Genomic DNA, 27,348 nt, shown 5'->3' with positions numbered 1-27,348 from the left:
TTATTTTTTATTTTATTCTTTTTTTTTGTATTTTCTTAGAGTTGCTTTGTGGCATAATATATGGTCTATTTTAGAGAAGGAGCCATGTGCTGTTGAGAAGAAAGTGTGTTCCCTCATTGATAGATGAAATGAACTATGTATGTCTGTTAAATCTAAATTATTGATTGCATTACTGAGTTCTATAATTTTTTGTTGTTGTTGTTTTGTTTAGCTTTTGTTTGCATGATCTACCCTGTGGTGAAAGAGGTGTGTTAAAGTTGCCCACTATTATTGTGTTGTGATCTGTTTGACTCTTGAGATTGCGAAGAGTTTGTTTGATGAATGTAGATGCTCCATAGTTATGGGCACATATATTTATAATTGTTATGTCTTGTTGATGTCTGTTTCCTTTAGTCAGTCTGCAATGGCCTTCTTTATCCCCTTTGACTAACTTTGGCTTCAAGTCTACTTTATTTGATATGAGGATGGAAACCACTGCTTGTTTACATGTCCCATGTGCATGATATGTTTTTTCCCAACCTTTCACCTTAATGTCTTTTCATGTCTATATATGTCTTTTCTTATGAGTCTTTTGTAAGCAGCATATTGTTGGGTCTTTTTAAAAAATCCAATCTGCCAGTCTACTTCTTTGGATTGATGAGCTTATTAGGCCATTAACATTCAAGGTAATACATGTATATGTACAGTTCATGTGTATGTACATGTATGTATATATACAGTGTACATGTTTGTATATATATTGTTGCCATCCTTAAACACACACTGACCATGCTCTGCATTCAGTCTTCAGGGTTCACTCATGCTTTAGCTGAAAATCTGAACCTGGTGATGATCCTCTCCCACTTCCCCACACTGCCTGCTGGCTGACTCCTTTCACTCTCTGCTTCCTTAACTTCAACAGCTTTAGGTTTTGCACAGAATTGGGATCGTGTAGCATTTGGTGTTCTGTGTCTGGCATGCTGCATCTACCATGGTAACCTCCAGACATATACATGATGTTGCAAATGAAAGGGTTTTTGTTTCCACATGTGGCTGTGTAAATATTGCTGCAATGGTGTGGGAGTGCAGATGACTTCTGGCTCTGTACCCTGATGTAAGATTGGTGGATCACATGTTATTTCTGTTTTTCACTGTTTGAGAAAAATTCCATGTTTTTTTAATGACTTATGAATTTCCTACCAAAATATGTACCAAGATTGTATTCCCTAACATTCTCACCAACTGGTATATTTTGAACTTCCAGAACTATCCTAACAGCGTAGGATATATAACAATGTCATTTAGATTTGCATTCCTCTCATGATTAGTGATGTGGATCTCCTTTACACATAGCTATGTGCTCTAGGAACATTTTATTCAAGTGCTTCACTCACTTGTAATGGGATTATTCCTATTTTTACCCTTGAACTTCTTCTGTCATGAAGATATCAACTTTCCATAGGATATTTTGCCTTCTGGAATTTTCTCCCACTCATAGTGTGTCTTAATTTTGCTATATTCTTAGCAACAGTGGTTGCTAGGAACTAGGGGATTGGAGAGAAGGCAGTTCTGATCAGTGGGCATAAAGTTTCAGTCAAGCAGGATAAATAAGCTCTAGAAAGCTTCCTTACAACAAGGATTTATGGTCAATAGAAATGTGCTGTACATTTAAATATTTGGTAAGATGATAAATCTTAAGTATTGTTACCATAAGAAATATTTTAACAAACAGTAAAAGAAAAACAATAAAACAAAGAGAGTGCTGAGGGCCATTGCCAAGTAGGATTGACGCATCGAAATTTCCTTGCCAGCGTACCCCATGTTGCTTAGAGGACATTCGCTGGGACATTGCATGTATGCTTTAGTAAGGTGACCTTGCTCAAGGACCAGGGCAGATCCGGGTTTAGAGCTGATCAGGTTTTAGGGAGTATCCCGTCCTTGGGTTTAAGACAAGTTTAGGGCATTCCTGGTTTAAGACAATATGGGTTTTAGGGAAGTTCGAGGTTTAAGTTTATTGCTGCTGGGAATAGGGCGTGCCTGCTGCCTGAGTTCCCGCTGAGTTCTCGTGGAGAGAAAGCATTTTGGGATGTGAATTGTGTGGACAGAACTTGGATTTCCCCAGAACGTGTTTGTAGAGGCCGGTGTGAGTTCAGGAATAAAGAATTGCTGCTTGAATCTACAAAGCTGTGGTGGCTCGTGATTCTGTGCCCAGCCAAGACTGCAGCAAGAGAGGAGTGGGGAAATGTTGCTGGTTTCTCCTTTGATGCACAGGAGCCTTTAATTTTAACGTAGCTCCACTTGTTCAGTTTTTCTCATAGTCCAAAGTTTGGTACCTTATGGAGAAAGAACATTGTAAGGACAATAACATAGTCCTTTATCCCACATTCTTTTAGGAGTTATATGGTGCCAGATTTCACATTTCAGTCTTTCATCCATTTGAAAGAGGTTTTTATGTACCATAGAAGAAAAAGATCCAATCTCATTTGTTGGATGTGGATGTGTGGTTTTTCAAAATGCACTTATTGAAGAGAGTATTATGACGTCCTTGCATGTTCTTGCCATCTGTAGATGACTATGTAAGCAAGACCCTGCTCTGGGTGTCCCGCATTCTATTTCATTGGTATCCCTGTATGCTTTCCTTAGAATGTCTTTGTTATATAGTATGATAAGGTATGACATCTCTAGCTGTGTTCTCACACTTTTATTTTTTTTAATAAGCTTTTGTGGTTTCATTCCAATCATAGATTTGGTCTTTTGTAGTGAAAAAAAAAACTGCAATGGAGATTTGAGAGAGATTTAATTGAACCTATAGTTCACTTTGGGTAGTATGGACATTTAATAATGTGGCTTCTCCTGATCCATTAATGTGAGATACCATTTTATTGCTTGTGCTTCCTCCAATTTTTTTCAATTTCTTATAATTAGAGTATCACAGTAACACATTGTCCAGTAATACATGTCCATTTAAGGCCTCAAAGCCAGCCATTCGTGTTAACTCCTTCTGGACATTTAACAACCATTGCCCCTTTTCTTCTTCTGTTTGTTAGCATCCCAAGATGTGCACCACCACCTTATCCCCATGTATCTCTTTTATCATGTCCTCTTTTTTTTACTGGTTCTGTCTCACATCTATGTAGTATTAATGCCTAAAACATTCTCAATTTCATATCCTAGGTCTTGACCTAAGTGGCCAAACTCACAGCATTTATTAAGATGATTTACTATAAATATTGTCCTTGTAGGGTTGGACGGGATCAAAAATAATATAAAGGGCCCCTTTTCTGTGGCCACTCTTTGAGGCTCTCAAATTATCATTATAGAAATGGTGTATCTGGCCTGTCAAAGCATCTGATCCTGCTGCTGTCATCGGTGAGGGTCCCATTTAGAACATGCTGTTACTTGTATGAATACAATTCTGTTTCTCCTTCCTGTCAGTAATGGGAGTTAATATTGGTAGAGTATATTTCCCTAAAAATATTTTGTATGAATTGGCATTGAATTGTACAAATGAGTCCAAATTAATTAACTTGTATTTGTGCAGATGAGTCCAATGGCTTCCAAGGTGAATTATTAGCATCACATTCTTTTATATGTGAGTTTTTATATCCATCCCAGGTATTTTGTCTCATTCTATTTCTTGCCTATAGCTTAAAGAATGGTGCCACTCAGGAAAATGAATAGGAAGCAACTAAATTTGAGGTAGAAAACCACTCAAGGAAGCAAAGAATACAATGAACATGCATAGCTCACTGCCAGTCCTACACATAACAGACCTCAGTATTGTGTGCTTCCGTGGTGTGGGATGCTGTCTGCTTCCAGTAACCACAGATTATTGGAAGTAAAAGTATCTCCAAACTCTCCAGGATCCTATTAAGAGATGCTACGAAGATATTATCCCAAAAGATCTAAAATCAGCATCCCACAGTGAAATAGCTACCTCAATGTTTACAGCAGCACAATTCACAATAGCTAAACTATAGAATCAACCCAAATCCTGTCAATAGATGAACGGACTAAGAATTGTGGTACACACACACACACACTGGAGTTCTACTCAGGCATAAAAATAAATGAAATTATGGCATTTACTGATAAATGGATGAAAATGGAGAATATCATGCTGAATGAAAGAAGCCAAACTCAGAAACTTGACATGTGGAAGGTAGGGTAAAATAAAGGAAAGAGGGAGGGAAGGACAGGATAACAGAGAGGGATAGATAGAATAGACAGTTGGGAAAGGGGAGGCAATGCAGAACGAATTTTTAAAAAATCATACTGTGTGCATATATAAATACACCACAGGGAATTTCATCTTTATGCACAGGTAGAAAGAACCAAGGCAAGTAAACAGAAGCCTAGTAGAGGAAGGAGAATGGAAGAGTGGATGGAGGACTGGAGGGAGAAGGAGAGGGATCATGAGCTGAAATCAAACTCCATGCATGTATGAGTTTGTTGAAATGAACCCAACTACTATGTACAAATATAGAGCTCTAATTTAAATAAAGAGGTACTACCAAAACATATGATTACTTTTGATAAGTGTCACCTGGGGAGAAAGTTTTCAGCAGTGTCCTCAGCTCCCCAAGCCTACACACCCATTACTGCTGCAGGATCAGGGTTAATTGGTCCAAGGAGAGGGAAGGTCACAGACACAGACCCACGTCAGAAGCTGGCTGCCTCCCTGCAGCACACATCCTGGTCACAGAGGCCTCAGCTCTGAGATCAACATCCTAGTAAAATAAATAACCAGGTGAGTATTTCCAATGTCAGTATGAAATGCAGATTGTCATAGAAAATCCATTTTAAGAATCTGAATAAGTGATCATATCAGAAAAAAAGGATTCTGGAATGCACATGGTAAATATTAAAGCTACTCAAGAAAAGAAAAATTTCTGAATGGATTCACGCTCTAAAGAGAAATGGGGTGGCAGACCATGCACCAATCCCTGATGGCTCCTAATTTTACTTAATGTGATTTTTAGTGACAGTTTGTTGGATTAAACAACACTGATTTTCAAGATGTGTGAAGGTGTTGCCTCAAAATCAGACTGCTGCTCAGCCTCCCTGAGAGGAAACCTAGCCTAAATGTGCAAGATTTCAAGGGCTGGATCTATAGTCACTTAGGCTTCTTATAACAAGAACTTAACAGGAATCTGCTAGTCCTGTGTAGAAAGTGATCTGAGTGATGTTTGCTGGAATACAATGTTTTGTCTACATTGGGTACAGACAGAATAGACACAGTAACTGTACCAATCCTGAAACCATCAGTGTTCTATGACTATGGTGAGGCCATTTCCCACTTAACATGGAAAGTAACATTTCAAGAAAATAGCATGAGTATTACAGGTGTGCAATACCAGTTATCAGATGGATGTCTTGTTTTTACCTGATTAAAAAATATTCACCTGATTGTAGCAAATGCATCATTTGCTACATATAAGGAGAAGGCTAGCAGTGTGCAGGAAACATGTAGGAAATCTCTACCTGTGTTAAACTTTTTTAACCTAAATATGTTCTAAATAAAGAAGTCCTCTTCAATATGTACATTTTGAAAGACAGCCGTATTTGTGTTCTTACATGTACAATATAGACAAAAATCTACTACTTCAAGTTTTTAAATCACAAGACTTCATGCCGTGGATATGACAGTTTGCATATAGGATTCCTACTCTAATATCAGTGATCAACCTTGTTTCCTTTATCTAGTTGTCCTTAAGTCAGTTATTAGTTAACACATAAGAGTATCATCTGAAGAGAGTAAGAATTTTCTTCTACCCTCCACTCTTTCATCACCAGTTGTTGCAACATGTCCCAAAGCTTAGGACATGATATATCACTGTGACACAATGCTTGTAATAGGTGCCATTGTGTTGTTTTCCTAACACACAACCATGAAGTAGCTGTCCCGATGTGCAGCCAATACCGCCTCACTTCAGCTAACTCACCATGGGACAGGTGCCTGCAGGGCTAGAGTTCCTTCAGTGTACCTGCAGTTATTAAAACACCTAAATGTCCCCCCCAATTGATATTGGTCTATAGAATAAACCTTTTTTTAAAATAATTTTTTAGTCGTAGATGGACACAATATTTTATTTTTATGTGGTGTCAGGATCAAACCCAATGCCTCACATCCTTGGCGAGTGCTCTACCACTGAGCCACAACCCCGGCCCAGTCCATACAATAAATCTTTACAAGCAAATGGAAACATATTAATATAAGAAGTTATAAAATACCACTAGTTTAGAATACATAAGGAATGTAGAAGAGCAAAAGTAAATATAGAACTGGATTGTCTGAGCCTTTAGGGAAGCCTGGTGGTTCACTGAACTGTTTCACCTCAGCCAGTTCCAGGACCCTTCTCTGTCCCTAATAAGAATACAAATCTAGATCCCTAACCAGTGTGCTCAAGTTCTCCTCCTCTTTGGAAAGTCATCTCAGTGCCTGCCTTCTGTCATGAAGACTCAAGAAGTCACCATGTGCTGCCTTCATAGCAGGGATTTATTCACAATTAATGCCTTTAGATACACATAAAAATATTTTAGAAATAGCCTTAAAAGAAGAAACATGAAAGTAAATTTTCAGAGCAGAAACTCCTGTGAGTAGGCAATGCTGGGTTTTAGTTGACAGGACAGGAGCAGCCCAGTCCTGTTCCCTGCCGGACCCTCTTGCTAGCACAGGAGGGAACTGGCAGGATGGCAGCCAGTGATGTGGCTGTAGGAATCATCTTCCTGTCACAGACTGTGGTTGGAGCTCTGGGCAATTCCTCCCTTCTTCTCCATTACCTGGTCCTTTACTTCACTGGGTGCAGGGTAAGACACACAGACTTGATTCTTCAGCACTTGATTATGGCCAACTTGTTAACTCTCCTGTGTAGATGAGCTCCCCAGACAGTGGCAGCATTAGTTTGAAACATAGAAACTACTTTTCTTTCTTCACAGGGTGGGTAGAGGTTTGTCCATGTGCAGCACCTGCCTCCTCAACATTTCCAGGCCATCTCAATCACTACTGGGGACTCCAGGTTGGCAGAGTTTAACATGAAAGCTTCCAGTTACATGGGTCCCTCCATATGCTGAGCTAGATCCTGTACCTCCTTGTAAACATTCACTTTCTTATGTACACTACTAAAAAATATAGTAGTAACAAAAAAAAAAAAATCACCAGCCTAAGCAATTTTGGAAACTGTTCTGTTCATCATGATAAAACCCTAACCTCACTGCATGCAGCACTGCTAACATTCCATGATGACACAAAACCATCCTTCTACTGATAAGCACCTTTGTCTTTTATACAATTTCCTGCATCTTTCAAGTTTCCTTGGGTGTTATTTATAATCCCAGCTTATTCCTGATGAACACAGGTACAATACTGCTGGGCGACTGCCAGCTTTCAGCCCCTTTTCACTCATGAGGTGAGCCTCCAGAGCTTCTGCACCTTGCTTTGCCTGTACACAGACTCCTAGTGCAATATTAAATCAGTTACTTTGTCAAGATGGCTATAGCCACACAAAAACACACATTTGTATACTGTATTCCCATGTATATTTGCATATGTTTTCATTCATGTACCGTCAAGATGTTGATTGTCCCTGAAGCAATTTAAGAAATTTTCACAGAAGTAAAAATTTCCAATTTTAAAAGACTCATAAAACAACAAAAATCTCTTTTACCATAAAATCCATTTTATTTGATGTCAATCTTACCATTGTAGTTGATTAACTGGTTACAATGTAATAAATATATCTTTCATCTATTTACTTCTACTCTTTTATCTAAGCTTTTTCTGGAGTCAGATATGCTCCCCTTGTACCATAAGGCCTCCTATCTCAGCCTTTTCTCTTGAAAACCTATCCAAATAAATACAATCAAATAGTATTTGACTTTAAAAGAGCAGTTGGTCTTTTATCTTCATATAACCATAGACATCCTTTGGTAGAATTTACCTACAGATCTTGCGCTCTTCATGACACTTGTTTTATTTTCTTATTCTATTTTTTCTGTGTAAATTACTTTCATAATTCCACATTTTACCCCTTGTTTCTTTGATGGTAAATATTTACCACTCAGAAATTACAGCATATTTTTGAAAACTAGTCATAGGGTAAATCATTTAGAATTTTTAGTCTCGACATTGACAATATAAGGTTGTTGAAACTAATCTGTTTACCTTCTTTCAGTTTTTAATTGCCCATGTTTTATAAAATAATTTTATGCACGGGCTGTGAAAGTTCTCCTCAATGAGATCTGACTAACTTAACTAAACACAGCTCTGCATGCAGCTCCTATGTCAAAAAAGACAGCAAGGTCCTCTTCACTGATGCCACTTCACTCCTCTCCCATCATGGTCCCTGGGTGACCACTGTGTGACAGCTAACTACATAAGTCTCTTTTTTTCTCTTTTATAATTTGTGTAAATGAAATCACATTGCATAACTCTTCAGTATTTAGCTAAAATTTACATGCTTCTGAACTTATCTGCATTTTCACAGTTAGTGACAGGATTCCACTGTATGGGACTCCAGCTATAAATCATCCCTCCCTTGATGCCCGTGTGGGGCTTCAGTTTGGGGCATCATCCGTAGTGCTGGCATGAAAGTTCTACCTCATGTTTTAAAGACACAGTAGTGCTCTCTGTTGGGTTCACATATAGAAGAAAGTGTTGGGTCTCCAGCTTGCACATATATACAGATCTAGAACACCTCAGTTTTAGAAAACACTTCCAATATTCCCAAATTTTTGTATGCATTTCACACCAAGAGAAAGCTCTTAATTTTAAACTTGACAAGTTCTCCTTTGTATCTCACGTTTTTTGTTCTGTTTAGGTTACTTCCCCAGGACTGGGATGTAGCTCAGTGGTACAGGACCTGCTTAGTCTGTGAGTCCCTGGGCTCAATTCCCAACACCACGAAAAGAAAACAAAACAGAATATGCCCACTCTGACCCCTGACACTTTCTCTTGGCTGCTTTGGCAACTCCTGCCCCCCTGCCCTCCCAGCCTCTAACCTATGCTGTTGTCCCCTTGCCCAGCCTCTTATACCCTTGTGGTTCAACCTCCTCCTCTCAGACTTTTAACCTCCTTGGACCACTGCCTACTTCTAAGACCCACCAACCCCATATTCCCCTTCTCCTATAACACCTGATTGCTAAATCTGAGATAGGTTTCCTGTGACTTTCACAAACCACTGATCTTTACCACTTTTGCTCAATATCTCATCTGCATTTTCTCCTTAATTCTCACAAAGTCCTCACTTTCCCCTATGCCCTCAATCCCTGCAATGCACATTGACCACTCTGCCACACCATCTGGCTTTTATCCTTTCAGGTCCTTTTCTCCTGCTCTCTATGCTGCCATGCCCAGACTCTGCACCACTTTTATCAGCACTCTGCCCCTTTTGTACCCGGGTATCCTCCACCCAAGCACCCTCTCTCTTCCAAACGCCACAGCCTTCTTACAAGGTGTCTCAATGTTAGGTGGTAATGCTCACTGATTTTTCAGGCTGTGGCTATTGTTTGGACTTGGAAGCTCCCTAAAGATTCACATTAAAGGCCTAGTTTCCAGGATGGTGCTACTGGGAGGTGATGGGCCTTTTAATAGGTGGAACCTAATGGTCCCTGGAGACCATTAGGGAATCTTGGGATTCTGGCCCTTTGTCTTCCTGTTTGCTTCCTGGTTGGTGGGTGGTTTTTCTATGCCACACACTGCTGCCAGGATACAGTGCCAAAGTATTAGGGTCAATGGATCACAAAATGGAACCTCCAAAACTGTGAGCCAAAATAAGCCTTTTCCCTTTATAAGTTGATTATCTTGGGTTTTTCATCATAGTTATACAAAGCTAACATAGTGTTTATGAATATTGTCCTGGTAAGTTGTATAGGTGGAAGGGTTACAAGTGATGGGATGGGCCCTCTTCTCTGGCAACCAGAGGTCTGGAGATACAACTACTATATATGACATGTCAAGACACACAAACACACACACACACACACACACACGGTGACTACGTATGATTACAAGTAGTGTGTACATGCCAAGTATGTGCTGCCAACTGTGTATGTAAGGGACTGTATGAGCAAGGCTCCATGTGTACTTGAGTGTGAGTGTCCACACGCACATTTTCATCCTTGTATAAGTGTGTAAATGGTTTTTGTATATAGTCTGGGTCATCTACCAATCAACCCAAGTTGAATACTGGGGATGCCTGGATGATGAACCTGATCAAACTGTGAATCTGTCTTTAGGAATACTCAAAGAATCCATTTCAACTCCTAAATTAAGTCATCCTGACGTGGGTGAAGTTCATAGAGAAAAGACTGACATAACTTCTTGCCATTGGCCAGTGGGTCATGGCTGAACTCAACTAGATGTCATGTAGCAGACTATTTTCCATTTACCAAGTGGGGCTTTTCCTGTTTCTCTGCCACACTGAGATGAATTTATTTCTACCAACATTTGAGAAACTCATGTCAGGTAAGGGAACGCTAGAACTAGTCCCCAGTACAGTCTGCCCTTGCCTGTTCCTCTGCCCATATTAATCAGTTAGGCAGGAATAGAGACACATTGAGATGGGCCTCTCAGGAGACACCAGACCTCTATTCCTAGAGGAAACCAGTCTGGGTTGTAAGAGTGAGGCCTGGGGCTTTTCCAAAGTTCACAGTCCATCTGTGTAGTGGAGGGCTCCTGGGAATATACCAGAGTATTTCCATGGCTTAGAGCAGAGCCGCCAGGATCCTCATGGAAGAGGCAACTGCAATACTTGTTTATCAGACACCCTCCACACCAAGACTTCTGCAGTAGAGGCTCATCCAGGAGCTTGGTTTTGGTCAAGAATGGGGTCACACTGGAGCACAACCAAAGCCCACCCTTGCTTTGAAATGCTGCCCAGGCCATGGAGGGAGAACGACACTGGCATAGCACATCCTTCTCCATTTTAGTTAACTTAATGCACAGCTGCTCAGGTTTTATTTTTAGAATACATGTATTTTTTAAAATGTAATTTGGAAAAAAAAATACCCTCTACAGAAATATTCAGACTTGTTGAAACAAGAAAATCCAAAGACCTCACCCCAGGACTTGGCTCAAGCCACCCTCCCCTTTCTCCCTCAATGACAAATGTTAGAGAACTGTGAGGTCACTGGAGCTACCCGCTTCTGAGGACTTCCCTCCCACTTGATCTCCAGAAAGGGTAAGGGACAAGCATCTCCAATGTTAGTAATGGCTACACCCTAATCAGAGGAGTGGGTTAGAAAGCTGTGCATCTGAGTCATCTTGAGGAATAGCTGCCCTGCCCTGTGGAAGCTGATAAGCTGTAATCTGCTCCCTCACCTAAGCATGACATGAGGTTCCACCCTGAGCACATTCTAGAAGAGCAGGGAAAGGGGACTTTCCCTGAGTAGGGAAGGAGGGTAGCCATAGAACACTGCTATGCACTGTGGGCACTTTCCTGCACCAAAGGGAAATGTTCTCACATTCCTAAATCCCCTTCCTATCGCAGAACTACTGTGCAGACAAACAGTCTGAGAGCTATAGTGCTTGGTATGTCAGTAGTAACCTCAGCTATCTCAACACCGGACACTATGGCCAAAGGAAGAACAAGCAGTGGGTAGGCCTAAGAGCCAGGAAGAAAAAGAGGACCTGCAGACCTGGCAGGATTCTCTCCATAATTTCAAGCAGCACTCACATCCCCTCTCCAGCCACAGAGCAGAATTGGCTTCCAAGTTCAGGACATGAAACTGACCCTTGATATGAGCAAGTGTTGTGTATGTCCTCCCTTCCCAAGGCAGCCTGCTCCAAAGAAAGCCCTGGAGACAGGAATACTGTCCTGGGAACAGGAGACATTTTCTACAGTTTAGAGACTTAATCAGGAGGTAGAACTGACTGGGAATGTATGTTTGAAGACTTTTTTGATGTGGATCCTGGGGGGGAAAAGGGCAAGGCCTAGGAATATGGCAGGTGCTGCTAAAGGGTCAGCTATAAAACACTGCTATCTAGAAGCAGGTCAACCTGACATTGACACTTTTCTCAGATGGGTATCAGAGGAAAAAATTCCCTTCCCAATGGGAACAGCCTGGTCCCCAGCTGATGGCTACAGTGCAATGCCAAGGAATCCTCCATGAATGACAGGAATGTTTGTGATACTACCACATGTTCTCTCAGGAGAAAGGAGGCAAAATGAGGAAGAGGTTGGGATGGGAAGTGAATGAAGAGGAGAAAAGAGCCATCCCAGGGAGAAAGACATAAATATCCCCCTCCCCAGCTTGACACCCACAGCAAAAACCGATGGACCTGAGCCCAGGAGGCGTGGCTCAGGGGGCTCCCGCAGCAGAGCACTTTCAGCAGAGATGCACACAGGTTCCACCAAGGGAGGTTTCCAGGCCTGTCACTCTTAGACAGATGAGCCTGGTGTCTTCCTTCCATCCATCCTGATGATAAGCAGGACTGTGTCCTTGGTGTAAACAGGAATCACCTGGTGATCCTCATCTGTTCTGGGAAGCTGCAGTAATTCCTGTGCCTGAGGGGACAGTGCCAGGGCTCTGCCTGAACCTCTATTCATTAACTAAAGGCACCAAATAACTCCACAACCTCACCTTTTGACCCAAGTGGTGTGAGTCAGACTAGTAGAACAAGCAAGCATAGAAGTTTCTGGCAAAAAAGTCAAAGAAGCAGAATCATCCAAAAAGAAGACCAAGCTTATGTGTGGTGCTGTAAAGTGGCCACTAGAGAGAAGTTGTGCAGCTGTTGATTCAGACCTGCAGGGAGGACAGGAGGACAGTGGAGCCCATCCTGGCCAGTTCCAGGACCAAGGGCCTTGCTCTGTGAAACCCTTCCACACATACACACCATCCAAGTGCCATGCTCCTTCCTCTGGGGCTCTCTGGGCCCCTCCCTGCATCAGTTAGGATTTAGATGACCAACAAGTGATAAGATCTCTGAACAGTCAATTAAGAGTGCAGCCCCTCCTTGTGACCAATACCAGCCAGCTGGCTGTTTGCAGCATCAGGAGCCCAGGCTCTTGTCTTGCTCTTCGGCCTTGCAAGGCCTACATTCCATAGGTAATCTTCTGGCCTAAGATGCCTGTCTCCATTCCAGCCATCGTATCTACATCCCAGAGTTCAGGAAGCAGGGGAAGGTGGGGGTCATGCCTTCCCCTCCTCACCCCCAAGGATCATTTCATAAAAGCCACATATACCATTTTTGTTCACACCTTTCCAGCCAGAATGTAGTCACAACTCCACGCCAAACTTCAACAGACACTGGGAAATGTCTCGATCCCAGGCAGTCACGTGCCCAGCTAAAACTCAAGAGCTTCCATGTTAAGAGGGGGAGAAGAGCAGAGATTGAGAACAAATGCTTCTGTCACTAAAGTCCCCTTACTGCTTACTGCTCTAGCTTTGACTACTCTGAGGCTCAAAGACAGGGCCCAAACCCAAGACACCATAGCATGTAGGGCCTGGTGCACAGGGTGTGCAGCAATCTAAAAACAGTCTTGACTGCACATCATGTGCAACACAGGGCTTCTTAATTCACAGGAACTAACTCATTAGGCACACATAACTGGCCTTACAACCTAGGCACAACTGTAACCCCCACTTTACAGAGCACAAAACTAAGGACTATGCTGCTCTTAAGCAACAAATGTACTGCTAGCATCTATACAAGTCAACCACAGCATAGAACTCTATGGGCAGACATCATGAGGGGACCGCTGCCCGTAGGCCAACGCACTGCTGGTGGACCTCGGGGAACACTTCTCACTCTAGAGACACCTGTTGTAATGGCTCTAGGACTAGTTCCCCCCAGAGAGAAGGGCATAGTCTGTGGCCCTGAGGTGGCACCCCCTCCTCCATGCTGACAACTCAGACCAAAGGACTATTTCTAGACCTTTATTTCTCTGTGAAAAGAAGGAAAAAGGAATAAAATAAAAATGGCAGAGTTGACACAAAAAAATCCACTGGGGGATGGGAAATAGGGAAGTGGACAAGTAGATGGGAAGGGGTCCCCATTACAGCAGCAGGAGCCAGTGACCTGGGATGCTCACATCTCTCCCCCAATGTGGGCAAGTGTGGCCCCTTCCTCCCAGGTTGCTGCCCTGTCCTACCTTGTGCTCCCCCAGCCCCTTGGGAGGTGGACAGTGACAAGTCATCCCAGGCTGGGGAGAGGAGGAACCGTGCTGGGTGAAGGGGCCTGGGGTCAGACCATGCACAGGGAGTGACAGTCAGTGGCCCTCTACTTCTCCCCAAAGGAGGTACTTAGGGGAGTTGGAGGGTGGACACCAGAAGCCGGTGTGGGCTCTTCTTCCAGCATCAGGCGAGAGAGAGAACTGGGAAAAAGGAACAGGCAAGACTCAGAACCACAGCTCTCCCTCTGCCCACAACTGCCACATCTCCCTCTTCCCAGGCCACTGTGAACTGGGGCTCTATATGCTTTCAAGGCCTTACCAGTCAGAGCCTCCTGGGCAAAGTACTTGACATCCACATCCTGGTCCTGGGTCAGCTTCTCCAAGATGGGCTTGACTTCACTCTGCAGGGTGCTGGGAGAAGGGAGACGAGAGGTAAGCCAGGCGTATCTGGGGGCCACAGATGGGCAGAGAGTTCCTGAGTAAGAGTCAAAAACAGACACACACACACACACACTCCAAAACCCAAGTGGGGAAGCCTCCAGAGCCGAGGAAATACCCATACACAAATAAGAAGTCTCTGAGGCCCAGGATACAATTACTCTGAAGGTTGAAAGGTGACAAACAAGGACAGACATCTCAGGGGCCCAGAAAAGGAACATCAGAGCTGTCAGGGAACGTAGAGCAAAGAGGCAGAGAACCCATGAGTCTCAACTGAGCAGCTGGGTGAGACACATATTCACCGAGGCCCCTGTGTATTATGTGTGAACACAGTGTTACATCACTCTTGATTCCCGCCCATGGAGAGCTTAAATCAGGAAAAGACACAGTCCAAACTGGGAATAACTAAAAGGCGTGGGACAAGAGGCTCAGCTGGGGAGTTCCTGGCCCTGCAGGAGCTCAGCAGAGAAATCCACTCTCACCTACTTGGGCCCAGGGACATGCGCCTTCATTGAAAATCAGTAATTTGGGGAATGAAGAAAGATTTCTGAGACAAATGAAAGGTAAGAAATAAGGTGTACACATCCCATTTGTTTTCTCCTGGCTGACAGAGAACTCCCCTTCCTCCCATGTAATCAAGGATTTGTTTTGCTTATTTCTGAACTTGAATAAATGGTGTATCTTCCTGGGTCTGGGTTCTCTCTCAACAAGATGTCTGAGTCACTTGTGTCATTGTAAGGGTCTGCTTTCTCACTGTTGGGTGAGTTTTCAGCCCCATGAATAAGCCCCAATGAGTCCACTCTATGGTGGACAGGCACTTGGGTTGCTTCTACCTTGCCACTGCTACCTGCAAAGCTACCACCAGCATCTGTCTGTCTCCTCTGGGACACAGACTAGGGTAACAAGGGGTGGCACACAGGGTTCAGGTGTAACCAGCCTCACTTCAGCCCACCATCATTCAGAGCACATGGCCCCTTCCATCGCCCCTGGCAGTCAGTGAGCCATCCTGCTGATCCACACCCAGCCACGGACTAGCTGGTCTGGGCAGGACACACCACCATGTCATGCATTATCTTGATGGCGAATGATGCTGATGCCCTGTCATATCCTTTCTGGCCATCTGGAGACACTCCTTTTGAACTATAAGTTCAAGTCTTTTTGCCTTTGTCTTTCTTGGGCTTCCCTCACCTTACTATTTTGTACACAAGTTTTCTGGGTGAATCCTGCAAATACCTCCTTCTTAATCAGGGGTTTTCCATTTCACTTTGAAATGTAACTTTTAATAAATAATTCTTCATTTACTGAAGGCCCTTTATCAATCTCTTCCTATGCCAAGTCATGAAGACATATATTCTCCTACATTTTCTTCTAAAGATCTATTTGTCTTTCTGTTCTGCTCTGTCACTTCAAGTTAACTTGCTTATACTCTGAGACAAGTTCTTTTATTTACATGTGGACATCCAAGTGAGCCACCACTTTTGAAACCATGAGCACTGCCCACCGAAGTGCACTGGGATCTGCTGCTACACCAGCTCCGATCCGTCTGCTCTTCCGCCTCCACCCTATCCTCTGTGCTGTATGAACGTCCTTGAATCTACACCTGTTTTGATTATAGTGGCATCCTAAGTGTTGGAATCTGGTAGAATACTTCATCCAACTTCATTCTTAAGAATGCTTTGGCTAATTCAGATCTCTGCATTTCCATGTTATTTCCAGCATCATCCTGTCAATTTTCCACAAAAAATATCTGCTGAAATTTAATGGGCTTGTACCAAATCTAAAGATGTATTTGGAGAATTGTTCCATGCACAGATATTATTTAGGTTTCCCTGAATTTCTTAGAACAATGTTTTATAGATTTTACCAGGTGTTTCACATCTTTCATTTAATGTTTATTCTACTATTATTAATTATACAAGTACATGCATAACACACACACACACACACACATATATGCACACACAGAGATTTATATATGTATGTGTGTATATATATTATATGTAAATACTTGTTAATTTCATTTTCTAATGATTGGTTGCTGGTACAGAGTGCTACCCTCTCCTCTTTCCTTCCATTCTGTGAAGCAGGTCACACGAATGCTCATTCTAAACTTGAGAAAACATACTGCAAAGGAGGAGAGGACAGGGCCACAGAACAAGCCAAAAGCGGTGCTAGACTTCAACCCTGGGCTCCATCTTCAAAGGTCAAAGATTAACATGCCCTGCTAGTGTGAGGGAGCACCCAGGCCTCACCTGTTGTCCAGAATGGGCCCTATCTTCTGTAGGGACTTGGCCACGTTGAAACGGACATTGGCAACTGGGTCCCCAGCCATACGCAAGACCGTGGGCAACATGTGCTTGGTAGTGATGTCCTGCCCACATACTTCAGACAGCACCTGGGGACCAGCGAGTGACAAAGGGATTATTACGTGAAGTTAAGGCTAAATTCTATGTTCCCTGTCCTCTGTAGGCCACTAAAATGATCATCAGGCCCTAGAGGGATGCCGGGCAGCATCTGGGTCAAGAAGACCATACTAAGAGTGGTTTACCCTTTGGAAGCTCCCAGGTTCCCTACCACTATAGCATATCCCCTAACATTGTGGCATGTTCTTGGTCTGTCCTATGGGGATGGGCCTTGATTCTTAACCCTTGAAATCTCTCCTTCATTCAGTGGTTTTTAAACTGTGGCATGAAGGAAATTATGAGAACACTTATATTTATTTCTAAATCCCATTCTTGACTTTCCAGCCATGTGTATAATTTATACATAAATATAGTAGTGCATAAGATAATCAAAATAATGAAAATGAATAGATAAGTGTACTTCCTACATGTGTCCCAACTGCTCTAAGCCCCTTATGTACAACTCATCACAACCTGAGGAGTTAGGGACTGTGACTACCAGCAGCAAGCCTTTCTAGTGAGAAAACTAAAGCATTGAGTGATTAGATAATTTTCTCAAGGTGTAGAGCCTATGAGTGGCAGAATTTAAACCTAGGTGTGAGTCTAGAGCCTGCATGCTTAGCCCCTGTGTCAAAATTAAATAAACTCACCTACACAGTAGGAAAGAAGAGGGTGCTCAAAACACTTTGGAGAGTGCTGCTCATGTTAAACAGGTCTCTCCAACCCTAGGTCTCCCACTATGCAAGTCCCTGCCCTGAGAGATGGATAGTCCTCCAGCCTACAGTCCCTGGATCTGTGGGTTTCTGTCAATTCTTCCATTTCCATGCCAGCTGTTTGGTTGGGGGCCCTCCTCCACCCTCCTCTCCCAGGCACTCTGTTGCACAGATGGGTAGGTGGGGTGCTCACGTTGATGCAGAAGAGTGTAGTCATGCGGTGCAGGTAGTTGGGGTCTCCAGACATGGCCAACACTTTGGGGATGATAGTGGCATGGGCCCACTCCTTCCCAAACTTCTCTACCAGCTTCTTCAGGTTGCTGGTGGCCGCCTCACGGATGGCATAGACTATAGCAGGGTGAGAGGGAGGTGAAGTGCTCAAGGGGCGTAACACCCTACACACTACTGCTTACTCAGCAATGTCTGGTACCAGGCCACATGTGAGCCAATCAACTTTGCCAGAAAGAAAAAAGGGCTCACTATGCTCTATCTAGTGTCTTCTTTTCACACAAATATCTCCTCATCACTCCAAGAGGTACTGGCCTCAATATACAGAAGGGTAAATTAAGGTCCTGAGACGTCATTTGCCCAAGCAAATCATTAAGCACTTAATAGATCAAACAGTGCCTGGCAGAGATAAACACTGACTTTTATTTTTTACCACTATTAATGAAAACAACGAGCAATTCTTATAATTGCCTTGAGAGACTGAGAAGTCTCATGTTTCACAGAATGGCAATGACTCGTTTACGCTTCCAGGCCAAGAGAGTGGGATTCAAAACCAAGTCTGCCCAGTGGTGTTCATGTTTAACAGGTTCAAGCAGTCCCTGTTATATCCCGGTCCCAGCCTGTACTTCTCTAGGGTTCTAAACAGCAAGCGAGTGGATCCATGTGAGCATGTGGTGTCCGGGCATGGCCCCAGCCCTTCCATCCACCCCTGCTGGAGCTTTCACCTCCTCCTGCCACCCTGCTGGAGGGACTCACCATGATCCACGAGCCAGGCCATGCACAAGGAGTTGAGTTTCTCATCAAAGAATTCCACCCCCTGCAGGAGCAAAGGAGACAGGGCTCAAGGGAGAGTGGGCAGGGCGAGGTGCTAGAGACCCCAGGGAAACTATAGACATCTCAGACACTGGCTACTTCTCAGCCTCACCTGAAGTGCCCTTTCCCTTCACCCTTCATTGAGCTCTATACATGAACTAAGGACCTGTGTCCTGGGTCTGTTCCTCCGACTCCTAGGCAGTTGTTACGGCCTGCAGCAAGCTTCCATGCCATCACCACCACAGCCCTGCACACTTTACCAGACCCTGGCAGTTTACCACCCCAGGCAGTGTTGCCAGACCCTGAGACCCCTCACTCACCAGCTGTCCAGCCAGAAGGGGCATGTATTCGATGATGGCCAGTCGTACCCGCCACTTGGCATCTTCAGCCAGCTCCACAATGGCAGGGAGCAAGGACTGAGAGAGCTGTCGGATGCCAATCACTTCATTCACACAGTCCAGATTGGAGATGATGTTCAGCCGCACCTCTGGGCACTGTGGAGAGGACAGGAGGTTCTGAAAGAATGCTCTGTGCACTCAACTCAGGACCCATAAAAAGAGAATAAAAGCACCAATTCTGCGCAACCAACATCTCACAAGGGCCTTCCCAGCTCCTGGCCCTATAGTAAAGGCACACAGGGCAAGCAGCATTTATTAGCAGGTGATGCAGCTTTTTAAATCTTATCACCTCAAGACATGTTGAGCCATTTTGAGAGAGCTTGCAAGAAGCACAGCAGAGATTACAATGTTATAACAAAAGCAAGAGTAATGCAGGCATGATTTTAAACCTGGTTCTGCCACCTGCTAGCTGTGGCTTCTGGGAAGGGGTCCTTTGTGGGTATCAAACTGTTGACATTAAAAGTGCATCCTATAGCTACTGAGAGTAAAGGAGGGGCCACAGTTGCTAGCACACAAAAGGATTAATGTGTAGGAGCTTATTTTTATCATTGCTGTTGCTTTTATTCTCTGCCCATTTGAGTCCCAAATGGCATATATATATATCCATCAATATCCATAAAGCATACAAATACATTTATAAGAAAAGACATATAGGGCTGGGGATATGGCTCAAGCGGTAGCTTGCTCGTCTGGCATGCATGCAGCCCGGGTTCGATCCTCAGCACCACATACAAACAAAGATGTTGTGTCCACTGATAACTAAAAAAAATAAATATTAAAAATTCTCTCTCGGGGCTGGAGATGTGGCTCAAGCGGTAGCGCGCTCGCCTGGCATGCGTGCGGCCTGGGTTGGATCCTCAGCACCACATACAAACAAAGATGTCGAAAACTAAAAAATAAATATTAAAATTCTCTCTCTCTCCCTCTTTCAAAAAAAAAAAAATCTGTCTAAAAAAAAAAAAAAAGACATATAAAGTTCTCTCTTTTTTTTTTTTTTGGATACCAGGGATTGAACACTTGAGCACTTAACCACTGAGCTATGTCCCCAGCCCTTTTTTACTTTGATAGGATCTTGTTAAGTTGCTGAGGCTGGCCTCAAACTTGTGATCCTCCTGCCTCAGCCTCCCAAGCAATGGAACTGCAGGAATGTGCCACTGCACCTGGCCACAATTAGTTCTTGTTACTCAATACAGAAGCTCTACTAGATCCTTGTCCTATATTACATACTCCTGAATGGCAGACACGGAGCTACTTTTCTCTATATTCCCTTAGAAGTGTGGGGTAAAGAAGCAAGCATTGAAACAAACCAGTGAACCAACTTAGTAAGTGTGCAGTAAAGTCAGCAGGTCAAGGCTATTCAAACATTGCACATTCAGAGAAAGGTCTGGCCCTTGACCAGCTCCTGGGAAGAAACCTCTAAGCCCCTGGGATGTCCTGACAGGCAAGAGCGTCCTGGTTTACTTTGGGCTACTCCAGATAGTCTGTGCTAACACTGTGATCCACGGTTGAGGCCTTGGCATCAGCATGCTCTCTGGAGGGGCTGGGGACTACGTAACTAAGGTTAGTCACAAGTGCTGCTGGCCTGTGCAACCAACTGCCAATGAAATCCCGACCACTCAGGCTCAGGGGAGCCGCCTGGTTGGGAACACTCCATGTGTGCTGCCACACATCACTGCTAGGTGAGTTAAACACTGTCCTCACAACTGCACTGGGAGAAGACAATGGAAACCCAGCTGGTCTCTCTCCCACGCAACTGTGAATCAGCAAAGACTTCAATCTGAATCCCTGCACTGCATTAAACAGGAAATGTGAACAGAACAGCTCATCTAAACTCTGCAGGCTATTGCAGCAACCCATTGAACATGAGGATGGACTCACGAACCCAGACATAGCAAGAAATGAATAGAGACTAGCAGTCAATGGGAGGTCAAGATGGCCTTATATGGAACCCCCAAAGTGAAAGCCCACAAGAGGTTCTCCAACAATTCCTATGTAAAAAGCATATGAATCCCTTTTACCAAAATGACAAGATTTTCCATCAGGGATGGAAGCTAGTATTCTGCTACCTAGTCTGAAGGCTAAAGAAGTCTCAGAACCAAGATCCCCCACCTTGGGGGAGAGTCAGTTTTCTAACTCCAAACACTCGGGCAGAAGGGAGGAAGTGTTCTGGTGCTAACCAGCTTGTTGACTTCCCTATCCTCTTAGAGTGCTTTCCTTGGAACTTCTGTGAAACAGTGTTCATGTGTGATCATAAACTGACATAAATGATCTTACTGAAAGTTTCCCCAGCTTTCCTTCAGAGGGATTTGTATGCAACAGTTTACAAAAGCTCGGACTATCATGTCATCAGGAGAGCCACCCCGAGGTTTCCTCCTACCAAAGAAAAACCTTTTAATGAAATGACTTCCACCAGCAGTTTTAAGTCAAACATAACCCTTCTGCTTTTTTCTACCTTGTCTCCCCTAAACAGCTCTTTGGTACCTGAGCCTGACAGAGATAAACTGAAGACTGACTATTCTCAGGAAAAAATCCACAATCATATGTTAAGAGCTTCTGATCTGTCTTTCCTTCCTGCTTCAGAAAAAGACTTTTGGAGTAGGAACACCTATGTGGCCATCTTCACCCAAGTCTGAGAAAATGTGCATATGAATGTGTCAGAAACTGCAACTATGTAATGTCATCAAAGTGCTCCATTAGAGGTAAACATGACCCAAATAAAACGGGACCACTGATCCAGCCTGGCCCCTCCCTGACCCCTGCAGTCACCCCCATGTGGCTTCCCCTGCACCCTCCGGCCACCTTACTTCCTTTGGCCACCTTACTTCCTTCGCACTGGCCTCAGGGTTCTATTCTAACACCCAGATAATTCCCAGCTCTGCCAATTGCCCACAGCTTCAAATCAAAACTCCTTTCCTAGTAGTCACACTGACGATCTCTCCAGTTATCACCCTCTTGCCTTCTCTGGTCCTGGCCACTTGGACAGTCAGGAGTGGTCACACGACTATCTCTGGATAATGGGGCATGCAGGGTGTGAGCAGATGTAATGTCTTGTCCCTAGGAGGACCAGGTCTGTTGCTGTCAGGTGTCAACCTTTTCATGGGGGCTGGGAGACAGTAAAACTTAGAGCATTCACCTCAGACCCAACAGGAGTCGAAGTCAGCAGGGCTAACCCACCAGTGTGGGCTCACTGTGAGAGAAATAATTCCGTCTTATTTAAGTCACTGTATCTTAAAGTCTCTATTACAGCATCTTCACCTGAGCCCTAAAAAACATGACCCAACTGTCTCAGCACCTATAGCACCTTGGATGCTGTACATGGGTATTGCCCTTCTGCCCTCTCTGCTGCCGGTTTGTGAAGGTCAAAGATCAAAACTGACTTGTTCTTCCTCATTTGTATTCCCAATACCCAGGAAAAGGACCAAACACTTAGTGCGGGACATACAAAACAAAGCCTGATGCGAGAATGAGTGAACACACAGATCATTGTGCCCACAAACAATAAACTGAGCAGAGATTTGAATGCCTACAGAGGTCCTAGTAGATTTCTGGTCAAGCTGGGCCACCAGCCTGTCACCTCTGCAAACCCGGAGCTGAATTCCTTCTGGGCATCCTTACCTCATCCTTCAGCTGAGCCAAGAAGAGGGGCAAGAGATGTTCAATGGTGTTGTCTTTGCCCAAGATGGGAGAGAGGCCCATGATGACGGAGGCCAAGGCTGACTTGACGTGCTGGTTAGCATCTGATACCAGCTCCTGTGAGGGAGAAGGGAGGAGGCATCAGCATCAGGCCACCCTGCAGTGGCAATGGCCAAGTAGACACCAACTCTGAAAAAGCTCTTGAGACAGCCGCTCCTCTGCCCTGCTCACTAGTAGAAATAGACAGCTCAGAGACAGGGCAAACTAATTTCTTACATGTCCCCACTGCTTAGAGCTGATGGGCCTGTTTCCAATAACCCCACCCCAATCCCAGAGCTCTCTGGATGACAAAACTAGAGTCATCTCTGAGGACTCTCACTGCCAGCACTTGTCGCCAAAGTCAGCCCTGAGCTGCAGAATCTTGGTTTTCGTTGTTGTTGTTGTTGTTACTGGGGATTTAACCCAGGAGCATTTTACTCCTGAGCCATGAGCCATATCCCCAGTCCTTTCCATTTTTTACTTTGAGATAGGGTCTCACTAAGTTGCTGAGGCTGGCCTTGTGGTATGGCACCCTGCTCCAAGCCTCAGATTCTGTCTGTAGTTAGGAACCCCCAATTGCTTTAAACCCAAGTGTGGCACTAGCAGGCAGGGAACGTAGCTTGTGTCTGGCAGCCCCCAGAGCCCAACCCACCCCATATTCTTTGTCCCTCCCACGGAGCTCCCCATCACCTTAACACAGGGCAAGATCTGGGTCATGATCACATTCTCCCGACAGTCTGCTGAGAGGCTTTCACAGAACTCTGTGGTGAGAAGAGCAGGAGGGCAGATGAGACCCAATGTCCTACTCCTGCTCTCAACCCTCAGTACACCCACCCACCTTGCTGAGTTCTGGTCACCAGCACCAACCTTTGACCTTGTGGGAGGCTGCAGCCCTCACCTCAGCCTCACAGTCCTTCATCAAGTTCTGGAAGGCAGGGACCAGATCTGTCTTGGTGATCTCGGGCCCCACTGCTTTCTGGAGCTATGGATAGGGAGAAAGGGGGTGAGTGAAAGGGGAGAGTGAGAGGGTCTATTGGACAGCCATTGTGGGCCAATGGGTAAAATCAAAGTAAAGGCGCCAGAATCAGGGGCCTGAGCAAGGAGACTAGAATCTTCACTGAGCTCTAATCCCGGCACCACCAAATGACCCTGGATAAAACTCTGCACCTCTCTGAACCTTAGCTTCTTCAGAACCAAAGTGAGGCCCATGAGGGCATGTACTTCACGGTGTTACTTACATTAAAGATAACAGCAGCCCTCCTTATCCTTCAGGTTATTTTATATGGTTTTATGTTACCTACTCCAGAAATATTCTAATAACATAGTGGCTCCCATCCTTTAATTAATGATTTTTATTTTCTTAAGACTGATTACCAGAAACAGGTATTACTTTTATAATTAAAATTAAACAATAAAGACTGAGGGAAGAAGTAAACTAAATCTGCCTGTCTCCTGGCACATGCACTCTGCTCAGAGTTGGTTCCTAAAGACACAGATGGAAGCAGGATGGTTCATTACCAAGAAGGGAATAAATAAGTGAAAACCTTGTCAGGCCTCCCGGGCAAATGTCGCCTTTCATTCACTTAACAAATATCTGTTGTCTGCTGGGAGCCAAGCACTGCTGAAGCAGTCCAAAGCCCTGTCCCGACCCGGTGTATGCTGTTCGTGCACAGGCGACAAGAACAGGAAGGCGCTGACTCACAGGCTGTACACACATGTCTGCGTGGTCACCTTTCCTAGCATCTTCACAGAGCCAGGGAAATGGTACCGGAGGCTCTGACCCCTCCAACAGTCATGAGTGTAAATGAACGGCAACACAGGAGAGGAAGCCCACAGTGGAGTGGCAAGCAGAGTGTGTGCTCTGACCCTGCCCATCTCTACTGCACTGGGTCCAAGATCCAGCCTTGAATCTTCCTACTCACTCCCGCTACAATCCCTCCCTAGCTCTCTCTCACCCTTTCATCCTCCACAACCAGCTGAAGCACAACCAGCTAAAGCACTCGCTCCTCAATGCTTCCTGGTCCCCTCTACCTCCCCCTCTGCCCCACATCTCTGACACTTCACTATCAATTTCCCCCCACCTAGGCTGACCAGCCCCTTTGGTCAGGAATGTGCTAAATTCACTGCAATCTAAGGACTCCCAGGAAAGAGATGGTACTCAGCCAAAGAGCACTATTCTGGGCTGCTGTCCCTATTCTGTCTGCTGGTGGTGTCAATCTAACCAACTAAACTTTTGGGCTATGTCTTCTCTTTTATATAAAAAAAAAAAAGGAAGAAGAAGAAAGCTCTATGAAAATAGGAACACACTTTCTTCCTTGGACTCTGAATTTGGCCTCAGAATGTCTCACTATAGCACTTCAGTTGCCCTAGCAACCAGCCAGGATTGGCATGTGTAGTGGGATTCAACAGGTCGATCACAAGAGATCTTCTTGCTCCAACACCTGAGAGAATGTGCTCACCTAATGAAAACCTCCAGTTTCTACACATCCCTTGCCCTGTCCCCTGTGTCCTCCCTTCTGTAGGACAATGTCAACAGCCCCTCACTGTGGGAAGCCATCCGTGAAATGCACGACGACCTTTTCAGCATTGAGCCAGCGAGCGGATATATCTGGTATTTGGGGACTTATAGTGGCACTTCCCCTATTAAGACCCCAATGCAAGCGAACTCCTGCTCTGCTTTGCCAAAAGGTCCTGAACAGCACCAGAGATGGGCAGGACCCCTTAGGAACTGAGTGGCCTACCTGCCCCCACCTCTATCCTGTTTTGGTGAAGAACTTCTTCTATCCAAAGTCTTTGATGTATTCCGATATAAATAAAGCAAGCACGGCTCCCTTCTTTGTTAGAAGCTGAACTCTTCTGGTCAGCTTGGCCCGTCGCTGGCCCCATTCTGAAACTATTTTTCTGTGTCCTGTGGTTATCTCGAAGTACTACTTTTCTTAGCTTTTATTTCTCAGCAGCCCATCCCTCTGGAGGGGAACCCATTTCCTCACCCACATGGGACGTGGGCAATACCTCACCTACCTCTGTGAACTTGTCAGCCACCATGTAGCGGACACGCCAGGACTTGTCCTCAGCAGCCTGGCGCAGGGTGGGCATCACTAGGGCCTCCAGGTCCTCCTGTGGCAGAAGCTGGGCAATGTTCACGCACGCCTCCACAGCCAGCAGCCGTACCGAGTCCTGGGGAAAAGATTGGAGCAGTGGGAAGCAGCAGGGGCCCCACTGAGCCCTGGCATTCCCTTTATGATACTGGGCTCACCAGAAGCAGGGATGACAGGGGGTCAGGGGGCAAACCTACCTGCTCGTCAGAGGCCAGGTTGGAGAACATGGGGATGATCTCGCTCTTGACGTTGTCCAGCTCTAGTACCTTTGCGAACTCCCCCAGCTTGGAGGCTGCGGCCCGCCGCACCATGGGGGTATCATCTGAGCAGAGGTTCCGGAAGTACCTGGGGTGACCAGAATGGGGCTTAGGAGGGGGAACTCTAGGATCCCTAGTGCTAATTCTGGCTGGGGGACTGTGCAAGTGATGGCCCCTCTCATCTCCCCAGCCCCAGCACGTGGGGCTGACAGCAACAGTTCCTCCCACATGGATTGGCACCAGGTTTCAACATGTTTGAGACACTTAGGGCCTGTCTGCACACAGCACATCCACAGACAATGGCAAGAGCTCACAATCATGGTAAAGGCCATATAAAGTGCTGAACCAAAATGCCACTGAAGGATCTCATTTTCCAGCAGCAATTATGTCAGAGATGTGTGGGGAGTAACGCACACCTTTCAGCATGTGTGCACAGCTGTGAGCCAGCATCATGGAATGAGCAATGGGGCAGCAATGTGAGGCGTGATAGAGATGGTCAAAACTTGAGGGCAGGCCTGCTGAGGACAGGCCCGAGGGAACATGAGACATCATTCATCGAGTGTTCCATGTGCCAGATTCTACTCTAAGCATCTATTTGTGACAATTCTTTTAAATCCTCTCGGCAGCCAATAGGAGGAAGAACTCCCACTGAGGCCGAGTCTGTGGATTTACTGCCATGGTGTCCAGAGACCACTCTCAAGGACAGGCCTCTCTGAGGGGAGAAGCTAGGAGAGCTTTGGGATTATCAGGGCCCTGGGTGGACCCACAGGGGCTCAGGCTCAAGAGAAGAGAACCAAGTTCACAGGGAGGCTTGCTGACAAGGGAGGAAGAGGAGGGACTCACTGCCGCAATTCTGCCTTGACAGCACTGGACACTCGGGGGTAGCAGACGGAGAAGAGGCCACAAGCCGAGGTGCGGGAGGTGAACCAGTCGCCACCCGCCAGCCGCTTCACCAGCGGCACGAAGTGGGCCTCCAGGTCTGAGGGTGAGTGCTCGTGTGAGATGGCCCGCAAAGATTCCACCGCCTTGTCCCGCACCACTGTCTCCTCCACTGTGGCCAGCGACTCGAGGGGTGGCTGTGGCAAGAACATGAGGTCACTGGACAGCTCCCTCCCTGCAGACTAGCTCGGAAGCCCCACCTCGCGCTTCCAGGTGGACTCATCTCTGAAACTCCATCTCTGATCACCCCATCCCATCCTTCATCCAGTGAGCCTTAAAGGCTCTTACTGAATGGCC

General features: G+C 45.2%; 1 protein-coding gene across 2 annotated transcripts in view; it reads right to left on the bottom strand.

The window, feature by feature from the left end:
* The window catches only part of Ppp2r1a (protein phosphatase 2 scaffold subunit Aalpha), a 70,003-nt gene that overhangs the window by 26,231 nt on the left and 16,424 nt on the right, over nt 1-27,348 (bottom strand). The window contains exons 4-15 of one of the 2 annotated variants that reach the window (XM_005341783.5): nt 26,956-27,188; nt 26,053-26,200; nt 25,779-25,934; nt 23,625-23,739; nt 23,448-23,518; nt 22,701-22,835; nt 19,008-19,181; nt 18,631-18,691; nt 17,840-17,994; nt 16,784-16,926; nt 14,413-14,504; nt 13,842-14,294 (exon numbers count right to left, since the gene is read on the bottom strand). In XM_005341783.5, the coding sequence (XP_005341840.1) occupies nt 14,278-14,294; nt 14,413-14,504; nt 16,784-16,926; nt 17,840-17,994; nt 18,631-18,691; nt 19,008-19,181; nt 22,701-22,835; nt 23,448-23,518; nt 23,625-23,739; nt 25,779-25,934; nt 26,053-26,200; nt 26,956-27,188 (1,500 nt within the window). In that variant the 3' untranslated portion in view covers nt 13,842-14,277. Of the gene's footprint in view, nt 1-13,841; nt 14,295-14,412; nt 14,505-16,783; nt 16,927-17,839; nt 17,995-18,630; nt 18,692-19,007; nt 19,182-22,700; nt 22,836-23,447; nt 23,519-23,624; nt 23,740-25,778; nt 25,935-26,052; nt 26,201-26,955; nt 27,189-27,348 lie in introns of those variants that run through there. The other variant, XM_078033043.1, reaches the window with a different exon arrangement.

Source organism: Ictidomys tridecemlineatus, chromosome 15, assembly GCF_052094955.1.
Source record: "Ictidomys tridecemlineatus isolate mIctTri1 chromosome 15, mIctTri1.hap1, whole genome shotgun sequence".
NCBI classification, from domain to species: domain Eukaryota; kingdom Metazoa; phylum Chordata; class Mammalia; order Rodentia; family Sciuridae; genus Ictidomys; species Ictidomys tridecemlineatus.
Note: the sequence above shows the minus strand (reverse complement) of the source record. Positions and strands in the feature narration are given on the sequence as shown.